We start from the raw sequence: 22625 nt of genomic DNA, 5'->3' as shown, positions 1-22625 counted from the left end.
CCTCTCTTTCTCTTTCTTCCTCTCTCTCCCTCTCTCTCTCCTCCCTCTCTCCCTCTCTTTCTCTTTCTCCCTCTCCCTCTCTCCCTCTCCTTCTCTCCCTCTCTCTCTTTCTCTCTCCCTCTCTCTCTCCCTCTTTCCCTCTCTCCCTGTAGGGCACACAGGCATCTCCTTTATTTCCTAGGCCTTGTTTCAGAATTGTCTGCACTGGAGTGGGAAGGTTCACATGTGATGTCCATTTCAGAACCACATTTCACAGGACCAAAACCCAATTTTTTTTGTTAGTTTCTCTAGGATAGGTACATTGTCCTTCCTAGCACTAGAATGATCTAATGGGTCTCTAGTGTCGTATGGCGAGGGTCATAGTGGCATCCGACACTTTATGGTGTCTCACTCTGCCTTGCTGGAAAGCACCTTGAACCGAGTTTATTATGAGGCCTTAATACTCAACATATGTTAAGTTCAAGAGGCCGAAAGGAACCCACTTAGGAAAGGAGCAGCTCAGATTGTCATAGAATTTAGAACTAGAAAGAGATGGCAGCTACAAATCTAGCCCAGCCTCCTTGTTTTACAGATGAGGAAACAAGCCCAGCGAGGGGGAAGTGATTTGTCCAAGGTCATATGGGGAGGTCAAAAATAGCTGAGACTGGGTTGAAAACCAAGGTTTTCAGACTCGCAACTTGTAGTCCTCTTTTAACTGTGCCGTTCTTCACAGATGTGGGAAGATCTAGGTCTAAATCTTGCCTCAGACACCAGACAGGTGACCCTGGGCAAGTCACTTGTCCCTATCTCTCTGAGCCTCAGTTTTCTTATCTATAAAATATGCATAATAATAGCACCTGCTCTACAGTAGTGTTGTGGGGTTCCTATGTACTCTCAGATGTAAAGTACTTTGCACATGTAAAGGGTTATGTAAACATGAGGTCTTGTCATTTTAGGACGACACTACAGAGAAAATCCAAAAAGAAGTTGTTGCCTGTTTGTTTTTCCCATCTGTAAAATAAGAGAATTGTCCTCATGATCTTCAAGGTTCCCTTTAGCTTCTTTCTCCTTATAAATTGAAGCTTAAAAAAATAAATTTTAAAACAAAACATTTTAGAACACTTTCAGTGAGTTAAGAACAGAAGTATTCTGGTAAATGATTAAAAACTCTGAGAGAGACACAGACAGAGAAAAGATTCCTAATGTATATGGAGAAGATAGACAGACACGATGGCTCAGTGGGTGGAGTGATGGTCCTGGACTCAGGAAGACAAGTCTGGCCTCAGACGCTTACTGGCTTTGTTACCCCAGGCAAGTCACTTAATCCTGTTTGCCTCAGTCTCCTCATTTGTCAGATGAGTTGGTGAAGGAAATGGCATACCACTCCAGTGTCTTTGTCAGGAAAACCCCAAATGAGGTTGCAAAGAGTTAGACAACTGAACAGCAACAAAATACGTGTGTAGATGTATCTATTTGTGTACACCCTAGACAGATTTTTAAGTGTAATCTGCATTATTAATATTTTCTTCTTCATTTTCTTAAGCCTAGATAATCAAGAAAATATTAAATAAAGCCCTAATTTATAGTGTTTGCTGATTGCTGAGGTGTTAAATGCTCATACTGAAAATTTAACGATCAGCTCCAGGACCAGCTGGCACCAGCCGCTCCCTTTCCCCCTCCCCAGGTAGAACAGAAATGTACTTACGTTTGCTTTGTAATTTTAAAACTCATTGTCTGAATACTCAATAGAAGGCTTTTTTTCCGAAAATTAAATTTCCCAAAAAAACCTGATTTTTATTAACAAAATGGAAAGGGTTGAATTTCTTCTCTTTCTTACGGCTCCAAGTCCTACAAGCATGATTTTTTGCAGATGAGCCACTTCTGTATTTTGGTTTTAATATATCTCTGTCCAGCCCCTAACTGTTTTTCTGGATTATTTCTCTTAGTCATCCTGAAAAGTGGTACTTTTTTACCATAGCCATTCTAAGGAGGAAATGCTGCCATACGTAGTATAATAATAGTGACAGGCATTGATATGAGACTTTCAGATTTGCAAATAACTACATGTGTTAACTCATTTGGCCCCCATATCAATCCCGTGAGGTCAGTGCTGTCACTAGCTCCATTTTATGAATGAGGAAACGGAGACAGAGACGGAGACAGAGACGGGGAGGGGGGGGGGTTACCCAGGGCCGAACATCCAAGGCATGATCCGAACCCTGAGTTTTGTTCTCTGTCCATTCCCCAGCCAGCTGCCTGGTTACTTTCCTCCAGACCCCAGAGCACGTCAATGGCAGAGATGAGTTTGGAATTTAAAGCTATTAAATTATCCATGTCCTACTTAAGTAGGTTACCACAGATAACCAATAATATCACAACGTTAGGTCTTTTATTACAAGACTGAACCTACAAGCTACTAGTCAATTAACCAATCAATACATTTTTATTAAGCTCCTACTATGTGCCAGGCACTGTGCTACACAGAGAAAAATGAAAATCTTTGCTTTCAAAGAGGTTACATCGATAGAACTTCCAGACATTTGGAATTTGTGTGTTTGGCTGTTCATTTTAAAAACTCCCAGTTTTAGCTCCCAAGATTTATAATGGGTCAAGGTCTCTCTAAAAAGGCCTTTTCTTGAACATGATGACTAGCTGGGTTTAGCTAATGGCCCAACCCCAGTTATGAATCCCAGGAAATGTTCTCAGTTGAGAGCATCATTACTTAAGCGTTCAAGCACTTCTCAAAAAACAATGAAACATGAACAACTCCTTCCCTACTGTTTTACAGTCCCAGAGGGTGAGCCCTCTCCTTGCCAACTCTTTTTTGGAAATCAGCAACCTGTCTCTTTCGGGGCTCAGGAGTCATATCCCACATTGTCTACAGTGGCTGAGGGCTGTGAGTTTAAATTCATGTTGACTGCTTATTCATTCATTCAAAAAATATTTGTTAAATGAAAATTTTTTGCAAAGTACTTGGCTGCTCACTGAGGGGTCTATAGAGATGAATTAGGCAGGAGTTTACAATCTGATATACTCTAATAGTACATGAGGGAACTGGAATTTCATTAATGGGGGGAACTGTCTGGATGGGAACTCCCTCCACCAGTACAATTAGCAGCTGTTGTCTTGGCTGCTTAATAGATAAATCCTACGGCAGGGGTGGGTTTCCTGTGGCCTGAAAGCCACATGTGACCCTCTAGGTCCTCAAGCATGGCCCTTTGCCTGAATCCAAACTTCCACATTTCACAAAATCCTATTTGTTCTTTGAAATTTGGATTCGGTCAAAGGGCTGCACTTGAGGACCTAGAGGACCACATGTGGCCTCAAGGCTGTGGGTTTCCCCTGTCCTAGGGATTGCCTGAGTGCCAGCTAGGTGGTGCAGTAGATAGAGCACCAGTGGTTGAAGTCAGGAGGAATCATATTTGTGATTTCAAATCTGGCCTCAGATATTGCTAGTCGTGTGACTCTGGGTAAGTCACTTAACCCTGTTTGCCTCGTGTACAAGGAGGAGGAGGAAATGGCGAGCCACTGCAGTGTCTTTGCCAAGAAAACTAAGTGGGATCACAAAGAGTCAGATATGTCTGAATAACACCAAAACCTTCCACTTTGTCGTACAAGGTAGGCACCTCCCCTCTGTGTCCCCAGGTGCCCGTCTCGCCAGTGTTTGCACATAGCGGGCACAGCACTCAGTGTTTGTGGAGAGAGTTGGTAGGTGTGAGTATGGAGTATTCTGGGAGCTCCAGGGAGTGCCGCTCACCCTGTGGCACGAGATCGTCCCTTCCTTGCGTTTCTTTCATATTGAAGATCTTTTATAGACCCTGCTCCTACAGACTCTTCTAAGAAGAGTAGACTTACCAAAGGCGGATGAACCCCATATTTATTTATCCCAGTGATATCAGGCTGGTCTGAAAAACAGCCCCAAAATCGATGCCTTCTGTTTTCCTCCCATAGTCTTTCTCACTGAGATTTCCCAGAAGAAGATGATAGACTGTCAACCAGCCACTCCTTTGGCAGGGTGACCTTTAAGGAAAAGAGGAGGGGCGATGAGGAAAATGCCTTGCCATGGTATTTGAAGCCCAGCATTCATCATCGAAAATCTAAATGCATTTACTGAGTCCAGGAACACGCGGCACCCGTTAACCACTGTTTCCTGCCCCTTGCCTCCTTGCAGGGCGTAAAGGAGCACAAATGTGGCATCTGTGGGCGGGAGTTCACCCTGCTGGCTAACATGAAGAGGCATGTGCTGATCCACACCAACATCCGGGCCTACCAGTGTCACCTGTGCTTCAAGAGCTTCGTGCAGAAGCAGACGCTCAAGGCCCATATGATCGTGCACTCTGACGTCAAGCCATTTAAATGCAAGGTCAGCAGCTCCTGGGGGAGACAGAGGGGTCGGGGAGGCTGTGCGTGGAAGCAGAAGGGTGCACAAACTAACTCCCTAAGCAAAAAGAGACTGTACTTAGGCATGGGGTGCAAGAAGAGGAGTCGAGGAATTGTGGGTAGTATTGGAGAGCGTTAGATATCTCTGTGTCCAGCTGTTTCCTCATGGCATTTCCAGATCTGGAAATGAAAGACCAGTCATCAGTCGGCAAATGTTGAGTACTTACTCCCTCTACATTCAGATGCTGTGCTAGAGATGGAAAGGCCAGAAAGGAAGGTGTTCCTTCCCTTAGCGAGTTCTCTCTCTCTCTGTCTCTGTTTCTTTTTCTCCCAGAGGGCTGCATACATATGTGTCTGTGTGTGTGTATGTATGTATGTATGTAAGTTGCCTCTCATGATAGAATATAAACACCTTAAAATTTATATATGTACACACATGTGTAGCATGTAACCATATGCTGAATATAAACATATATAACATATATGTGTATATACAAGCATATCTAGATATAGCATGTGATTGTATACCCTATACATACATCTCTAATATGAAGAAATTAATACAAAGCTTTGAAAATATTAGTTATAATAATGATAATGATACTTATTCTTGTTTCAACCCAGAACCAGATCACAGTGACATGTAAGCTAGCAAAAGGGGTCATTGGGCTTCTTAAGTGGGATTAAGCCCTCGATCTGAGAGGAATGGAGAAGGTTATTATCAAAATGTGGAGCTAGGAAGGATGAAGAGAGGGGGGTTGGAAAACTCTTATTAGGGATTAGAAAAATGGGTTGTTCCTCTCTTGTTCTATTGAATGGGAGTGCCTAAATTGCAGCTGTATCAGCCCCTGATATTTAGTGCCCTCTCACTATTCAGATATTGTACCTCAGTATCCTACTTAGCCCTGCCTTCCAGCACGGCAGTACCTGCTCATAATTACCTTCCACTGTACCCCACCTCCTACCACCCACACTAACATTCATCCCCAGAGGGAACCTCATTATGGATTAGTTTCTCCAATTTGCTTTTCTAAACTAGTTATGTGACTGAGGCTCACCACCACCGTCCCACAGTGTTCTAATTACCTCAGGACATCTGCTTATTTGCCACAAATTAATATCTGTTTGGTGGAACTTTAGTCCATGTAAGGAACTATGCAAGGGAGATGGAAGCAGGGTGATACAACTTGTGTTTGTGTATTGAACAAACATGAAACCTTTGATGGGCAGAGCATGTGGTAAGCTGAAAGGTTAGATAAGGCCCAGCGCCTGCCCCCATGGAATCTATGGTCTAGTGAAGGGCAAAGACTCATGGAGATAACTGCAGTACCCCACATAACATGATCAGTTTGATAGAAAGCTATAACACTGAGTGTTCTATAAGGTCTGAAGGGGAAGGTGTGGGGAAGGCTCGATGAGATGATTAGGCTTTAAAGGGTGGATAGGAATTCCAAAGGTGTTACGGGGTCTAGGGAACAGAACGAGCACATTTAGGGTTAGAGGAAGGAAGGTACATGTTCCGAGGCCAGAGAGAAATCTACATTGGCTGGAATGTGGAGCAGGAGTGTGGAACTCCAACAGAAAGCAATCCTCATGGGCCACATATTGACTTAGAAAATTTTAAATTAGTATTATGTTCAATTTTTACTTTGTTAAACGTTTCCCAATTATGTATTAGTCTGGTGCTGGCATACTAAGGAGTTTTAGATAAGAAGTTGGATACTTCTTGTGTAGACTATTAAAAATGGAATAATATTTGACAAGTTTGGAAAGGTGCCTGATCATAGAGAAGCTTCAGCTGATTTTAGAAGCAGTAGTATATTGTAGATTATTATTGTTATAGATAATTATGTATTATAGAGAGCAACATTAGAAGTCTAGACATAAAAAATATTCTAGCAGGAGCATTAAGGACCAGCTGCAGAAGGGAAGAGATTGGAGGCAAGAACACCTCTTAGGAAATGATTGTGATAGTCTCATCAGAAATGTGTGATTGTAAGGAGAATGGGGGGGGGGGGGGCTCCATGCAGGAGGAGATGCTGTAAAAGGTGGAATTGACAGGCCTTGATGGGAGAGGGAAGAGACAAAATGACCCTGGGATTGTGGACCTGGGAGACATCAGCAAGTACTGAACTCTGGAAGCAGGAACAGTGGTTGGTATGTGTGTCTGTGTGTGTTTTGGGAGGATGTTAAGCTCTCCTGTAGACATGTTTAGTTTGTGTTGGAATGTCTAAATAGGTGGAGATGGAGCTCTAGAGGTTAGAGAGGGAAGTCTAGTCTGTCCGTCTTCTTCCTAGACGTGGTAGTTGAGGCCATGAGAATGAATGAGATTGCCAAGGGAGAGAGTATAAAGAGAGAACCTTTAGGAGTACCCTGAAGTCAGGAAGAGGATGACAAATTGGCATCGAAGACAAAAATGGTTAGAGAAAATGTCTTTGAAGTCAAAAGAGAACAAAGTATTGGGTAGGAGGAGTGGTTAATTGTGTCAAAAGCTGCAGAGAAGTCAAGGGTGAGGAAGAGGGAAAGGGGCTGTTATGTTTAGTTACTGTACTTGTTCAGTTGCTTTTCAATACTGTCTGACTCTTCATGACCCTATTTGGGGTTTTCTTGGCAAAGATACTGGAACGGTTTGCCATTTTCTTCTCCAGCTCATTTTACAGATGAGGAAACCAAGGCAAGTAGGGTTAAGTGACTTGCCCAGGGTCACAAGCTAATAAGTGTATGAGGCCGATTTGAACTCAGGAAGATGAGTTTTCCTTACTCCATGCCCTGTACTCTATCCACTGTGCCAGCTGGCTGCCCACATTTAGTTATTAGGAGTTCTTATTGGGGACTTTTGAGAAAAAAAGATCCTGCTAGAATGGGAAGGGCAGATACCAGAATGCATGGGGTTGAGGAGCAAGCGGTTGTTTGTCCTTTGTTCTGGAAGAGGAGCATGACATCAGGAAGGTGCTGCTATGACTTTGCAAGTGTATTGGATTTAAGCGAGGGGACGGGGCTGTGCAAAGTCATCAGCCTCACTTTGTCCTCTGGAGCCATCTGGGCCCAGTGGCCAAACAGAGATCAGGATGACTGGGGATGGCATCCCTTTGGAGTGAGGAAGTAGGGGCACTGGCAGAGAAGGGAAAAATAGGATGATAGCCAAATGGAGCCGAGTGAAGGCTTTTTTATGGATTGGGGACGTTTAAGTATGTTGTGGGCAGATGGCAAATAATCAGTAAATGAAAATGGCTGTATGTAGCAAGGTTTTGGAGGAGGTAGTACACCCTAATCACTGCTGGTTTTTTCCATTTACCCTGACGCTGTACCATTAAGACTTTTGAGTCTTGCCATCTACGCTATAGCTGAACTCTTCTGTGGGCTCTCTCCCCTAATTAGAGTGTGAGGTGCTGGAAAGCAAGAACTTTGCACTTTTTCTGTCCATTTCCCCTATTTAACCAGTCTTGGCACATAGTAAATGCTTCATAAATGCTTTTTCATTATTTGTTTAAGTAGGAAGGAGTAGAATGGATGGCACAAATAGAGGGATTAGCTTTAATCAGTAGAGGTTCCTAATTAGGTGATAATGCTGAATTCTAAGGAAATAATGATGGAAAGGGCTGTGGGTGCTCATGTTGGGTGTCCTTGGACTTTCTGCAAGGCCTAGGGTAATGAGTGGGTGCAGTGAGGGAAAGGAAAGTTTTGGAACAAACTCTTGTGAGAATTGGAAAGTTAAGTCAGTAAAGGTAGAGGAGAAATATTATTAAGGAGTTGTGAGTTCCCAGTGGAGGTTGGATAACATAAATTTGAAGTAAGTGAATTCAATTCAGTTTAAGATTTCATCCATCACTGTTGTGCTGACTTGGTAGGGGAGCAGAGAAATTAGATGGCCGGGGTTGGCTTGGGCTGAGGATTTGATGGCGGGAAAGGGGAGAAGGAAAGGGATTCTGAGGTGATACTTAATAAATGGTGTTTGTTATTATTGTATGGTCTATGTGCATAAAAATGTGCTAGCCAGAGGAGGCATGGGCAAAAACATTTCCGGTCTTCAAGGAGTCTCTGTTCTCCTGGAGGATACAACATACAAACATAAATAAGCAAGTTTGAGGAGGGAATAGAGTACTAGCCTTTAAGGGGAATAGGAAAAGGCTCATGGAGGAGCATGGGAGAAGTGACCCTTGGCACTCTAATAAGTCAAGCCCAAGGAATATTTCTCTTGTTGACAACCTGTGGCCATATTGGAGAGACTCATCAAAGAAGTTCTAAGAGGGACTGGGCAGCAGGGCTCTCTCAAAATGCTTAATCATTCTGTTGAGGGGAAAAGAATCAAAGGATGGAAGGAGCAGGATAGAGAGGACAGAGTACAGATCAGCATATCTGTAGAACTATTTACAAAAGTAATGGTCATTTTGGAAGGTGTACTGCTAAGGCCTAGAAAACTCTGTGGAAGCTTCCAGACTATTCAGTGAAAGGCAAAACATTCATGGATGATGGGGTTATCAAAAATTACAGGAGCACATAGAACAAATTTTTCATTGTTCTGCTAAAAGGCAGGGGATTTCCCAGTGTCCTCCAGGGCTGCCATGCCTGAGTGACCCAGAGCCCTTCACATGCTGATATTACAACAAAATAGCAGACCTAGAAATCTAGTTGACCCAGACTTCTGATTCCATAGAAGACACAACTAAACTGATCATTGAAGGAAGCTAAGGGTTCCAAGAGGTATGGATGAGGAGGGTGTGCGTCCTCGTCGTGGAGGACAGCCTGTGTAAACACACAGAGGCAAGAGATAGAAGGCCAAGTTTGACTGGAACATAGAGCATGAAGGGAAATGAGAGCCAGAGTCAGATTGTGAAAAACTTTCAATGTCAAGCTGAATAGACTGTCATAGAAGCCCTTGGGAGGCACTGAAGAGTAACATGGTAGACCATATAATGAAGGTTAGTGAGTACAGCAGAGTGGGAGAGATGACCTGGGTGACCAAGAATGGATCAAGGAAAACACAGGTCATGAGAAGGGCAAAGGGCAGATGGAGCAAGAGAGCAGGAGATGTAGAACAATGGGAGAGAGTTTGCTCAGATTGTGGAATTTCAGAAGTCCCAGGTCTCAGCGGTAGTGGATATAGTGAAATTCTAAAAAAAAAAGGGAGGTCTAAAGTATGGCCAAGTCATTTTGCAGTTGAAGTTCAGTGGAGAAGGAATTCTTTGAGTAGGTGAAGATAAGGAGTTGTATGGTCAAGCTAGTCGGAGTATGTAAACCTGAATATTGAAATATCTGTGAGATGGTAGAAAATGGACTAACATTCCTGGGAATGATGAGTTGAGGGAGCTAGAAGTTGGTAGATGCTGGCAAGAAGGTTGGGGTGGGGTGGGGAATGTGCTCATAGGATTATAGGATTTCAAGCTAGAAGGAACCTTCAGAGACTTTTTTTTATAGATGAGCAACCTCCATAGATGTTAGGCGACTTGCTTAAAGTCAGCCCTGGTGGGATTGGAACCCAGCTCCTCTGTCTTCATATCTAGCAGTCTTTCCACTGTGCCGCTGGTGTGCATGCGTATAGAATGTGTGGATCTCAAAACATGAAAAGATCACCGAAGGGTAGTATTCCAGGAGTGGCTTGAAAGTAGCAACTGGGAACAGGAAGAATATCTATCCCTCCTCCTTTGAGGTGTAAAGAGCAGGAGTAGACTCCAGTGGAAAGGGCTGACGCTGGTGTGATCCATTCAGTGGAGAGATAGGTTTTGGTTCAAGTGAACATAGTAATAGTAATATAGCCCTCCAAAGTTTAGGGTGCTTTACGTACATTACCCCATTTGAGCCTCAGATTGACCTTATGAACATTTTTCAATTGTGTTCAACTCTCCATGACCCTGTTTGGGATTTTCTTGGCAAAGATTCTGGAGTGGTTTGCCATTTCCTTCTCCAGCTCATTTTTCAGATAAGGAAACTGAAGCAAACAGGGTTAAATGACTTACCTAAGGTCACGCAGCCAGAAAGCATCTAGAGGTCACATTTGAACTCGTGAACGTGAGTCTTCCTGACTCCAGGCCAGTGCTCTACTCATTGTGCCACCTAGCTGCCCCATAAACTATAAATATTATTATATTATTATCCCAGTTTAGCAGATGAGACAGAAATTAAATGAGTTGTTTCCACTAATGGCAAGTGTCAAAGGGAGGATTCATCTCATCCCTCAGACCAGCCATACGTGCCTTTGTGGGTATGAGGGTTATTATGGAAAGAACTTAAGAGGTCACTAGTCCTACTCCATCATTTGACAAATGAGGAAAATTGAGACGCGGAGAGATGAAGTGATTGGCAGGTAATAAGATGTAGGGTCAGGATCTGACGTTCTCTTTCCACTATATTTCTTGTTTCCTTCTCTGGAGGGAAGACTTGCAGACCATTCTCAGTTAGTATTGGGACATGATTATTCCCAGTATAAGCAGAATGATTTAGGGATGTAGTCAGTCAGTAAACATGAATTAAGCCCCTACTATGTGCCAGGCACTGTGCTAAGTGCTGGAGATAAAAATATGAAGAAAAGAAATCGTCCCTGCCCTCAAGGAGCTTATAATCTAACGGAGAAGACAGGACACAAAAAGGAGCTGAAAGGGTAGGCGTTGAGGACCCCAACATGGGTGCACGTGAAGAAGTCCAAGAAGTCGTAGAGTAGGGCAGCCAGAGGAGAAATGAGGAGATGATTGAGCCAAGCTCCTTCCTTAAAAGGAGGGTATGAAGCTCATGCCCCCACAGCCAGTCAGGAGACAGAGGGTAGTCATGAGGTGGGGTACCAAGAGGATAAGAATTTCCTGATAATGAGCTTCCTAGGGCATAGTGCAGAACTCAGAAGTCACAATCTTTTACCTGGTTCTCCATTATCAAGCAGTGCAACAATTCTACTTATCATTAACTGTTGCCAGTTGGATAGAGGTGCCATGAAACCCCACTTATAGACATCCCATCTCCATCTCCATGATTCTGCTACACGGTTGTCCTCTGAACTTCATAACCAGACAGAACTAGAGGAAGCAGTGACTAGGACTGGTGAGGCTGAACTCAAGGAGTCCTCAGGTATGATCACTGTCAGGAAAAGGAAGAGGATAAGGAGAAGGTGGAGATAAGGGAGAAGAAGACAATGGCAGCATTTAATTTGTTTTCCGGGGATACTTTTCTTGCAAGATTGAAATACTCTTTTTGAAGATAGAAAATTTTCTCTCGGTTAATACTTTACTCTTCGATGCCATATCATTAGTGTCATCACCAATCTACATTGTAAAAGTATGGCTTATTGTGGGCAGCTAGATGGTTCACTGGATAGAGTGCTGGGCCTGGAGTCAGGAAGACCTGAGTTCAAATTCAGCCTCAGACACTTACTAGCTGTGTGACCCTGGGCAAGTCATGTCACCCTCTGCCTCAGTTTCCTCATCTGTAATATGAGCTGGAGAAGGCAATGTCAAACCACTCCAGTATCTTGGCCAAGAAAACCCCCAAAGGGGGTGAGGAAGAGTCAGATATGACTGAACCACAACAGTGCTGTACCCACACACAAACCATATGTACCTATTTAAGCAATTTTGCCAAGAAGGCAGCTTGAAAGCAAGGTAGGTTGATATGGATATCAGTAAATATAAACATTCAATAAAATTTGGGCAAGGCCAAAAACAAGGGAAACCCAAAGCAAGACCAAGATAAGTGGATCTAAAACATAAGTGTTTTGGGTGAATCTAGAACCTGGGGGAACCAAACTTCCTTACAGTCTTCCTCAGCATTTCTGGAGAGTTGTTGAGGTCAGGGAGATATTTGAGGTTAAAATAATTTCTAGTCATATAAAGTTAGTATAATAATAGTTTAATAATTAATAAGTTTTCCCAACAACATAATCAAATGTTGCCCATAGTGGTCTTGGAAATTTGCTAATGGGTGAAAGACTGATGGGAGAAGCGGGGATATGGACCCAGCAGGGAAAGAGGAGAGGTGCATGGCAGGAGCATACTAGGGTACCACCCAAGGCCACCTAACTTAGTGTTTCTCTGATGCTGTGGAGGAGTTATTTCATCAGAACTGGAAAATAATCTGGTCTGTACCCCAGGCATCCCTGGAGAGTGAGCTGTGTTGCTTTTACCTAAAAGCTCCCAACAACCTCTACAACAACCCTTGGTTGGAACACAATAACTGTATGACTGTGGGCAACTCATTTAATCTCTTTTAAGACTTGCTTTCTTCATTATTAAAATCATTATAATCAAGCATCTATTTCCAAAGACGATTAAGGAAAAAAGAAAAGAACCTGTATGTTCAAAAACATTTGTAGCAGCTCTTTTTATGGTGGCAAAGAACTAGAAATTGCAGGGATGCCCATCAATTGGGAAATGACTGAAGTTGTGGTATGTGATTGTGATGGGATACTATTGTGCTATAAGAAATGATGAGGTCAGTGATCTAAACATGGAAAGACGTGCATGAAATAATTAAAAATGAAATAAGCATAACCAAGAGAAAGCTGCATACAGTAACAGCAATATTGTTTTAAGAACAACTTTGAGTGACTAAGTCATTTTGACTAATATAAATATCCAAATTAACTATAAAAGACATATAAAGAGAGATGCTGTCTGCATTCAGAGAAAGAACTGATAAGTACAAGTATGTGTAGAATGGTTCTACATATATATAGCTACAGAGATGTAGATATAGATATACCTATTTGTGTCTAATGATAGACATCTAGGGTAAGGAAGAAAAAAGGGGGAAATTTACATGATAACTTTTATACATTTTAAAATAGCAAGTTATACATAATAGATTTGCAGTTTTCTGTGCAATCACCTTTTTTATTATATTATGAAAATGTTTGCTTTATTCCATAAATTAAAAAATAAATTTTAAAAATCATTTGTGTTACCTACCTCACAGGATTCTTGTGAGATAATCACTTTGTTAATCTTGAAGCACTAGATGAATATGAATTGTCACTTTTTAAGCCCCTCACCAGCAAGTGCTTCCTTGTGTCTGACCTAAATCCCTCCTGTCTCTAAATGTATATTACAATAGAACCCAGGATTTGGAGTTGGAGGACCTGGGTTTGAATCTAGTAGTAACCATGTGATTTTTAGCAAGTTAATTAACCTCTTTGGAACTCATCTTTGATGGAAGGGGGTAAGAGTCAGTGACTTCTTAAGTCTCTTTTAGCTCTAAATCTATGATCCTATGAACTCTGAGCCTCAGTTTCTCCATCCTGTAAATGTTAGGAGTTAATGACTTGTAAGGTCCTTTCCAGCTCTAAATTATGATCCTCTGTGAACCTCTTCTATTTTGTATCGTCCTCAGTGGAAACAGCTGTTCAGGACGCCCAGTGGAGCTCACTCACTGTGGGATCCAGCGTTAACAATAGGATGGAAAATTATTGAAGGGAATAGTTTCGATGAGAGAGCTGTTGTTTTCTATTTCTGAAGAAAGATTATTGCCCCTTTGGGCTCCTTTGCATTGGCTCTACTTCTCTGGTCCTTATTCATTGGAGTCACTTGGAGCTTAGCCAGGAACAGGAGCTTGTCGTCTTGAGCCATGTTTCAGGAATATGTTTCCCAGATTCTGCGTAAGCATGCTGGGGTTGATTTGGATGCTATCTTCGGAGCTGTTTCATTCCATAATAGCAAAGAACCAGCTGCTGTCTTTGGGAAACCTGTCCAGGAAAAGCAGCCATCCAGAATTTCCGGGACAAAGTCTCCTTTGAGATGGGTGAAGCCAGAAGGGAGCTGCTTAAGTCATGAATCACCAGGTCATCTGCAGCCTGTACAGAGACCCAGACTAGAGGATGAATGCCTGAGTGTGTATATGTATGTGTATATATATATGTATATATACATATATACATGTATATATATATATAATGTATATAGAAGTGCCTAGGTCCATGGGGACTCAGGGGTCAGGCCCAGCTGATCTGTGAGGTTTAGGGTTTGGGTTAGTTTCTTGCTATGGGAGGCATGAGTGGTTAGGTCTTTTGACGTCCTTGACTTTTCAAGGAGAAAATAGCCAGGGGACTTTCTGAAAGTCTCCCTGAAGGATACTTGAGACGGTCAAAGATTCAGGTTGGTAGTCAGGGGGTTAAGGCAATGACCAGATAGCAGCCTTTTGGCACCAAATTCCTCCTCAACAGAAGGAAGGATATAGCTGTATGAACTGCCTGTCTAACAATGGCTCGCATGTCCCCAGGGACCCGCCTGCAAATAGATTTCATCTTGCTTTCTCTGTACTTTTCAAAGCTTCCTGTTTTCTCACGGTCCTTTTGGACAGTTTACAGTCTCTCTCTCTCCCTCCCTCCCTCCCTCTCCCTTTGAGGAAAGGAACACCCTTCTTATTAAAAAGGGGGGGTAGAGGGAGAAGAATGCAAGGGAAGGTCAGCTCAGCAGGGCCCTTTCTCCAGCTCTGCAGGCCACAGCAGCTCCCTTTGACCTTTTCCCTCAGTGAAGGGAAACACGGGGCTTCCATGTGTATCCAATCCCAATGGAGGTTAAGGACCAACTCTCTGGCAGGCAGTCTGTTGTAGACCTTCAGTTTTTCTTCTGTCCCTGAAATTCTAGCCTTCCCATTTTAATAATAATTATTATAACAATAACATAAAATATTATAATAGCTAGCATTTACATAGCTCTTAAAGGTTTGGAAGGCACTTTACAAATACTATCTCTTTGATTCTTATAACAACTCTGGGAAGTAGGTGCTATTATGATCCCCATTTTACAGATGAGGAAACTGAGATGAAATGACTTGCCCAGGGTTGCACAGTTAGAAGGTGTTTGAGGCAGGATTTGAAATTGGGTCACCTAGCTGCCTGCATATTTTCTGCAGTGGTACATGCAGTGGCATGACTCTTCTGCATCCTGTCCCTCAAGGAAATGTCCTCTGCTTTGTAGTCTGTTTTAGAAGTGGGGATAAATCCCACCAGAGATCATCTGAGATACTATATCATTCAGGAGGAAGGGTTGAAGAAAGAAAGGCACAAAAGAAGGGAATGAGGCAGGGGTGGGGGAAGTGAAGGTTCAGAAGACTCAAGGAGCCTTGGTCTTCTGTAGAGATGAAACCATAGGGTAACATGGCCAGGACCATGGTGTTAATGCATGTGGAGGGAGAAGGGGGGTCCTATGGGATTACTAAAATAATAATAACAAAATAATACACAATATATGGCTTACAAAATACGTACTGGTAATAATCCTGTGATCTCATTAGCACAAATATTTTTATACCCATTTTAATGATGAAGAGATGGAAGCTCAAGGAAGTTCAATGACTTGCCCACAGTCATTGGAACCAGGATGTAAGCCTGGGTGAGATGTATCTTCTTTGGAGAGAGAAGCACAGCAGATCTTTGAGAAGTCCAGGAGATAAGCCCAGTTTCCACTACTTCCCTGGGCCAAGCCCAGGCACACTCACAGACTTTTCTAATTTGCACCTAATATCCTGGCAGGCTTTTACTTTGAGGAATACTTACACTGATTGGGAGTAACTAGGAGATGAACCAAATTTGACAGTCGTCCAAAGGATGTTTTCCCTAATCTGGAAGAAGAGGCAAAGATCCTTGCAGATTATAATGAAAAGGAAGCTCTCCGAGGGTAAGGAGTGCTTGGCTCGTACCCTGGCACATAGTAAGCACTTAATAAATGCCCCAACAATTCTCCCTTCATAAGATCATAGATTTTAAGCTGGAAAGGACCTTGTTGTTCAGTCATGTCCAACTCTCCATGATGCCATTTGGGGTTTTCTTGGCAAAGATACTGGAATAGTTTGCCATGTCCTTCTCCATCTCATTTGACAGATGAGGAAACTGAGGCAAACAGGGTTAAGGGACTTGCCCAGGGTCACACAGCTAGTAAGTGTCTGAGGCCATATTTGAACTCAGGAAGAGAAGTCTTTTTGACTTCAGGTCCAATTGTCTGTGCACTACAGTGTCACCTTGGACCTTAGAGGAAATCTTTTCCAACCTGTTATTTTTCAGATACAGAACTGAGCCCCAATATCACCTACATATTTAAGTATCAGGGCCAGTATCTGAACCCCAGGCCTTTGACTCCAAACACAACATTCTGTCCACTGTAGTATGCTTATTAATTGATTGATAGGAAAGCCAGGACAGTCATCTATAAGGAATCCCATGTTTTGTCAACTGCAGGAAGGTTACATGTTCTCCCTTCCCTCAACTCCAACACCAGCACAGAGCCTCACTACGTCAGTATTTGCTGACTCAAGAATTTGAATTGAATTCATTTGAGGTCTGTGATTTCTAGACCACCCCCTCCCACCCTTTCTGCACATCCTTGGGATTTCTTTGTAACCTCCCTGTAAAGTACTATCCCTAGCGGCCCCTTCTCTCAGGTCGGTTTGCCAGAATGCTTTAGAGCTCAGAAGAGCTGTTCATTCTCATGTATCCTGATTATCCACTCCCGTTCAAAGAAATCACCAGAGACTGTATGGACTGAGAAAGTGAAGTTCAAAGCAGCCTGCCTTTTGGAACAGAGCATCCAAGCCAAGGACAGTGAGCAGTTAGCTTGACTAGGTGGGAAGCAAACCTCCAACTGTCCTCCATCAGACAACCTGGTCCCAATCATGCCACCCCTCAGGCCTGGTGCAGATGACTTTGTGATTCATGGACCATGTACCTCTCAGCCTCACTCATCCTCAAGAAGTCTGTCACACATGACTGCTTTCTCAAGTTGAATAGATCTCCAGTGCTGCTTTTCCCACGCTCATGCTCCCTTCCCTATCTGCTCCTGTTCTCCTTTCCACTCATCTCTCAACCCCCACACTTTCTCGGTAAGGGTACCTACATCTTCTTCTGTCTCCTTTTCTCTAATGGTTACTAAGAAGAGTCAGTCTCTGCTAGTTCCTCACTGTAGCAGGCAACATTCGCCTGCAGACATCAAATATCTTAAAACATCCTTGTGGGCTGGAGACTTTGAGCTGTCATTCAGGAAAGGCAGAGGAACCAAGTCTTTTTGTGGATGAAAGAATCAAAGGGTTTTTTGGGAAGAGCCAGAGGTGCATAGAAAGGTGTTAAAGGGACTCCATACTTATAGGGGGAAGCTGTTCACACATAGCAAAGGATGCAACTAGTTAGATTTCGCATTTCCACCGAAGAGATTTACATTATAGATTGTACAGGAACTTCTTTGAGTGTGTGTGTGGGGGGGGGGGGGTCAGAATGAATCCCTTGATAAACATTTTCATACTTATTATTCAATTGCTAGGTACTGTGGTTACAAAAACAAAGATGAAAGAGTCCCTGCCTTAAGAAATTTATCTTCTATCAGGGGAAATAATGCATATAACTATACATTTGTATAAATAAGTAAATTATAATTTCTGATGGGAAGGCACTGGAAGCTGAAGGAGGAGAGGAGGGAAGGGGGAAGGCTTCATGTAGGAGGTGATCTTTGAAGCAAGCCTGGGATGCTGAGGTGAGAATTCAAGCAGGAAATGCCTTCCAGGCAGGTGAGATAGCCTTTGCAAAGGCATCCAGTAGGGATGTGGATGGAATATTGTGTAAGAGGAATAACAGGAAGACCAGTTTGGTGGAACCAAAGAGCATGTGATGGGGAATGATATCAAGTTGTGAAGGGCTTTTAATACCAAATGGGAGAGTTTGGGGTTTTGGTGGTTTTTTGTTTTGTTTTGTGTTTTTGACCCAATAGGCAACAGGGAGGCCCTGGAGAGAGCTGAGTGAGGGAAAGGCAGGATCAGATCTGTACTGGTGGCTGGGTAGAGGATGGGTTGGAGAGGGGAAGAGACCAAGATCAATTAAGAAGCTAATATAAGTAGTCCAGAAGAGAGGTGAGGAAAGGTCTGAATTTAGGATAGTAGGGGAAAGGGAGATGGATGCTGGACGTGTTCAACAGTGCTGGGGAGAAATACTGAGGAAAAAGAATTCCAGGCACATAGGGATGCAAATATCAGAGCTCTCTTGGATACAAAGGCATGGATTGCCTTTCAAAGGAGATGTTTTTGTATTGGCTTAAACCACCACCAGAAATGGGGGAAACTCAACTCTCCAGGATACTTGAATAGGTAGATGACGACTTTCCCTTTTGTAGGTGGGCTGGTCACAGGGGATCAAAGGAAAGCGTATCTAGATTTGGCTATTGCCAAGCAGAGTCTGGATGACCCTCTGGTCAGAGATCTCATGCAGGACTTTCACTCCCAGGTAGAGGTGAGCCTAGATGCCTCCTGAGATATCTTTTGTAAAGTATAAGTAAAAACAATGCCTATCAATCAGCAAATGTTTCTTATGTAAATACTGTGTTCAGTCAATCAGCAGATATAGAGCACCCACTGTGTGCCTGATAGTGTGGTAGAGTGGAAAGAGCACTGACTTTGGAGTTGGACCTGAGTTTGAATTCTGCCTCTGAAGCTTGGCTGTGGAACCTAGGACAAACCACTTCTCTCTGTCTCAGTTCTCACATCTGTAAAATGAGAGGTTTAGACTAGATACCCTCTGAAGTTCCTTCTAACCCCAGATGTCAAATCCTGAGATACCATAATAGCTCCAGAGTTGCCGCTGAATCATTTCAGACTCTCTTGTGATCCCATTTTGGGTTTTCTTAGTAAAGAGGCTGGAGTGTTTCACCATTTCTTTCTCCAGCTCATTTTATAGATGAGGAAACTGAGACAAATCAGATTAAGTGACTTGCCCAGGGTCACACAGCTGGTAAGCGTCTTGGGACCTGATTTGAATTCAGGTCCTCCTGACTCCAACGCTGGTGCTCTATCCAGTACACCAAATTAGCTGCCCCAATACCTCTATGCACAACTCTTTGTCCTAATAAAAGGCATAGTCGTTCAACATTTCTCAGTCTTTCACTGTGAAGAAGCACAGGAGAAAATATAAGATGACTCCTGGACTCAGGGTGCATATGGTCTAATAAGAATGGTAGATTCAGGGTTTCATTAAGTTACTGTAAATCATGAAATATATGCTTGCACATACAGGTTCACCCCTCTCCAGTAAGTGTTCTGATTGATTCCACGCTGCTAAGAATAGCACGATGCCTTGAGGAAGAAAACATTTTAACAATTTTGAGAACCACACTTGGGGGAATGAGGGGCAAAGACTGAGATTAGTGAATAGAATGAAGACGAGAGTCAGCGAAAATCAGTCACGCAGGGAATTTTGCTGCAAATTTTGGCAGTGTTTGGGCAGCTTTGGGGACTGTACCTTATTCTTCCCCCATGTTATTTGGCCAGCTGCATTTGAGGTCTCTCACCTCAAAAGAACCAAGCACCCACACTCTCAATGTTTCCCTTAGCAGTCCAGCTAGAACAAGATCCCAAATTGTATTGAGCTTTCTCTTCTAAGCACCCTCTCCCTGCAAAACTGATGGCAATAATAAAGGCTTCCCTAGGTTTTTGACTCCCTTTGGACAGCTACCATTTATTCCAAGTCATTTGCACATTCATTTCAGGCACACAGAAAAAACTAGAAGTGCCTGGCAAGTTACAAAATCTGCCCAACAACAGACCCAAAATTGGGCCTGAATGTCCTGGATGCTAACACATTATTACAACACTTAGCATGGTCCAGCAGATGAGCTTAAGTGATTGCATGAACGTGAGCATGGCTGCTTCATCTCCTATCATTAAAGGAGGGAGGGAGGGAAAAGTCCTGCTGGAAAAAAAAATTAAGATACAAGATGAATTCTAAAAATGCCTGTCCTTCTGCCAGCACCGATAGAATAATATTTTTATTGGATTTTTTTTTCAGTATTTCACAAGTTCTAGGGAAATTTTAGGTTGATAATACATTGGCATTTAGTTAATTTAACCATGACTTGTTTAAAGTAATATTTCTAATAATTTTTTTAAACAAAGGAAAGAAAAGAAAAGGTCTGTTGCTTAATTGAGCCAGTCCTCTGGTAGTTTAAGCCTGATATTGGAACAAAATGAGAAATTGGTAAGTCATTCAACAATCAACAAATATATATGTATATCTCAAAGCCATAGCAAGGGAACGCTATCCGATACGAATATGCAACAAGGAGACAGTTCATTTCTGTGGACTGAGCCTCCTCTGCCTCTGAGTTGTCAGGCGTTGTCTGCCAGTCAAGCATCAGAGAAGGACACTGAAGTGCCTAGTGCATGTTTTGACTCAGACTATCCAAGAAGCAATGTCAGTAGCCAGAACCTTTAGTTCAATTAAGTCTTGAAGATCTTGTCAGTAATTTCTTAAGGAAAAAACCTAGCCTAATTTACATGGGATTGAGGGCTTAGTGTCCCTCCGTGAGGTCTACTCAGCGTTCAGTTCTAGCTACTTGTAGCATTCCAACTTTCCTTGCGATCACTGATGGTATAGTGCATATGTTTTTTGGATAGACATAGCCATTGCATAAGCACTATCTTGCATTCTGGGTTCTTTCACTACATGTGTTTCCTGGAGCCAGTCTCTTGCTATTTGAAGTAGCGGCCTAGTATCCCATATGGTTAATAACCCATAGTTTACCGTGTTCTAATTGTATGGTTGGACATTAGAGGTGTTTCATTTTTCATGATTATAGATAGTGTCACAATGAATATCTTTGTGTAAATTACTCCCCCTCCTCTCAACTTTGGGATTATTGCTTTCCAGTTTATTCCTCAAAGTAGAATTATTGGGTTAAAGAATGGGCAGTTATATGGCTTATATGTAGGATTAATCTCTAGACAAAAATGCTAGTGAAAATGAGCATGTCTCCCCATGTTCTAGCAGTATTGGGGTATGACTTTTTGCTAATTTTATAGAGATGAGGGGCAGCATGTTGCAATGCCAATGCAGTATCCTTAGCTTTCTCTGTGAATATGCATGCGTATTTCCAGGGCAAATTCAAAAAATATAATAAACTCTCTTCCTCAAAGGCAAAATCAAAATGTTCATTTGGGACATCATTAGGATGTCAGGCGGTAAGATTTAACAGGGTACTTATCACTAATCCAGGGAGTGCCAACAACTTAACCTTCTTTCTGTCAGGCCTCGCCACAGAAACAAGTCCCCCTAAACAAATTCCTCCCTCTGCCAACTCACAGCTTGCTTTTCTCTCTCTCTGCTCTGCCTGCTCTAACCCTCTGCTCATACTCTCTCTGTCCTCCTTGGGCAAGCTCCTTCCAAACTGAGCTCCATGTGACTCAGGCTCCATGTGTTAGGCCTGTTAATGGATGCGGAAGATCTTCCTATTCTATTAACATTATACATGTACAAAGTGAATGAAGAGTCAAACTTGCAGTCAGGAAGACCTGAGTGCAAATACTACTTCTGACACAATGGCTGTATGACCCTCCACAAGTCACGTAACCTCTGGTGTTAGAAACATTTCTCCTTACACCAATGAAATCTCAAGTCCAGGAAAAATTAAAAGTTTGTATGAGTTTGTTTTAAGGTATTTTTCTCTTGTTGCTAGTGAGGTCATGTATTTTTCCATGTGATAAATTACTGTGAGTATTTCCTTGTGCATGAAATCTTCATTTCCTTCAACTCTATTACTAATGTCCCCTGGGTATTGACCTAATATTTACATCAGATCTTTATGTATTTTGGATGCAAGCTCTTATCAGTTATGTTTGCCACATTTTTCCCACTCCATTACTTTCCTTTTAATACTAGTTGTATTGCATTTCATTGTGTAGAAGGGTTTTTAAAAATTATTTTATACATGCATATATAAATGAATAATTTAAATTAATGCATCTACCTTATCTTCCACCATCCTCTGTCCCTTCATAGCTCTGCGTCTGTCTCCTCTTCCCAAAACAGATAGGCTGTTCTTTGAGGTTTTGGTTTTTTTAATATGTACTTTTAAAAATGTCTACCTCTTTGATCTATCTGGAATCAATTATAATTTATCCTGTAAATTATGTATCCAAGTTAGTGTGTCTCTGTACTAAAAACTGTTATTTTTTGTACATTAGACTTTTTTAAGGGTAGAACAGAAAACTTCTACATGATGGTGTTCTGATAAGCAGCCAAATTTTCATATACTAACAGAAGCACAGGGCACCAGGGCTGGAAGGGTCTGAAACATCACAAAGTGTACTAATGCCCTTCCTTTATCAAGGAGGAAGAGGGTATGCCAAGCATTTCAAGTTTTGTTGTCGCTCAGTCATTTTTCAGTCTTGTCTGACTTCATGACCCCATTGGAGGTTTTCTTGGCAGAGATACTGGAGTGGTTTGCCATTTTCTTCTCTAGATCATTTTACAGATGAGGAATTGAAGCAAACAGGGCTATGTGACTTGCCTAGGGTCATGCAGCTAGTAAGTGCCTGAG

General features: G+C 42.4%; 1 protein-coding gene across 1 annotated transcript in view; it reads left to right on the top strand.

Moving 5' to 3' along the window:
- The window catches only part of ZNF366 (zinc finger protein 366), a 110808-nt gene that overhangs the window by 72335 nt on the left and 15848 nt on the right, over positions 1-22625 (top strand). The window contains exon 3 of the mRNA XM_072606313.1: positions 4151-4342. Coding sequence (XP_072462414.1) covers positions 4151-4342 — 192 coding nt within the window. The remainder of the gene's footprint in view (positions 1-4150; positions 4343-22625) is intronic.

Source organism: Notamacropus eugenii, chromosome 4, assembly GCF_028372415.1.
Source record: "Notamacropus eugenii isolate mMacEug1 chromosome 4, mMacEug1.pri_v2, whole genome shotgun sequence".
In the NCBI taxonomy this organism is placed as follows: Eukaryota; Metazoa; Chordata; class Mammalia; order Diprotodontia; family Macropodidae; genus Notamacropus; species Notamacropus eugenii.
Note: the sequence above shows the minus strand (reverse complement) of the source record. Positions and strands in the feature narration are given on the sequence as shown.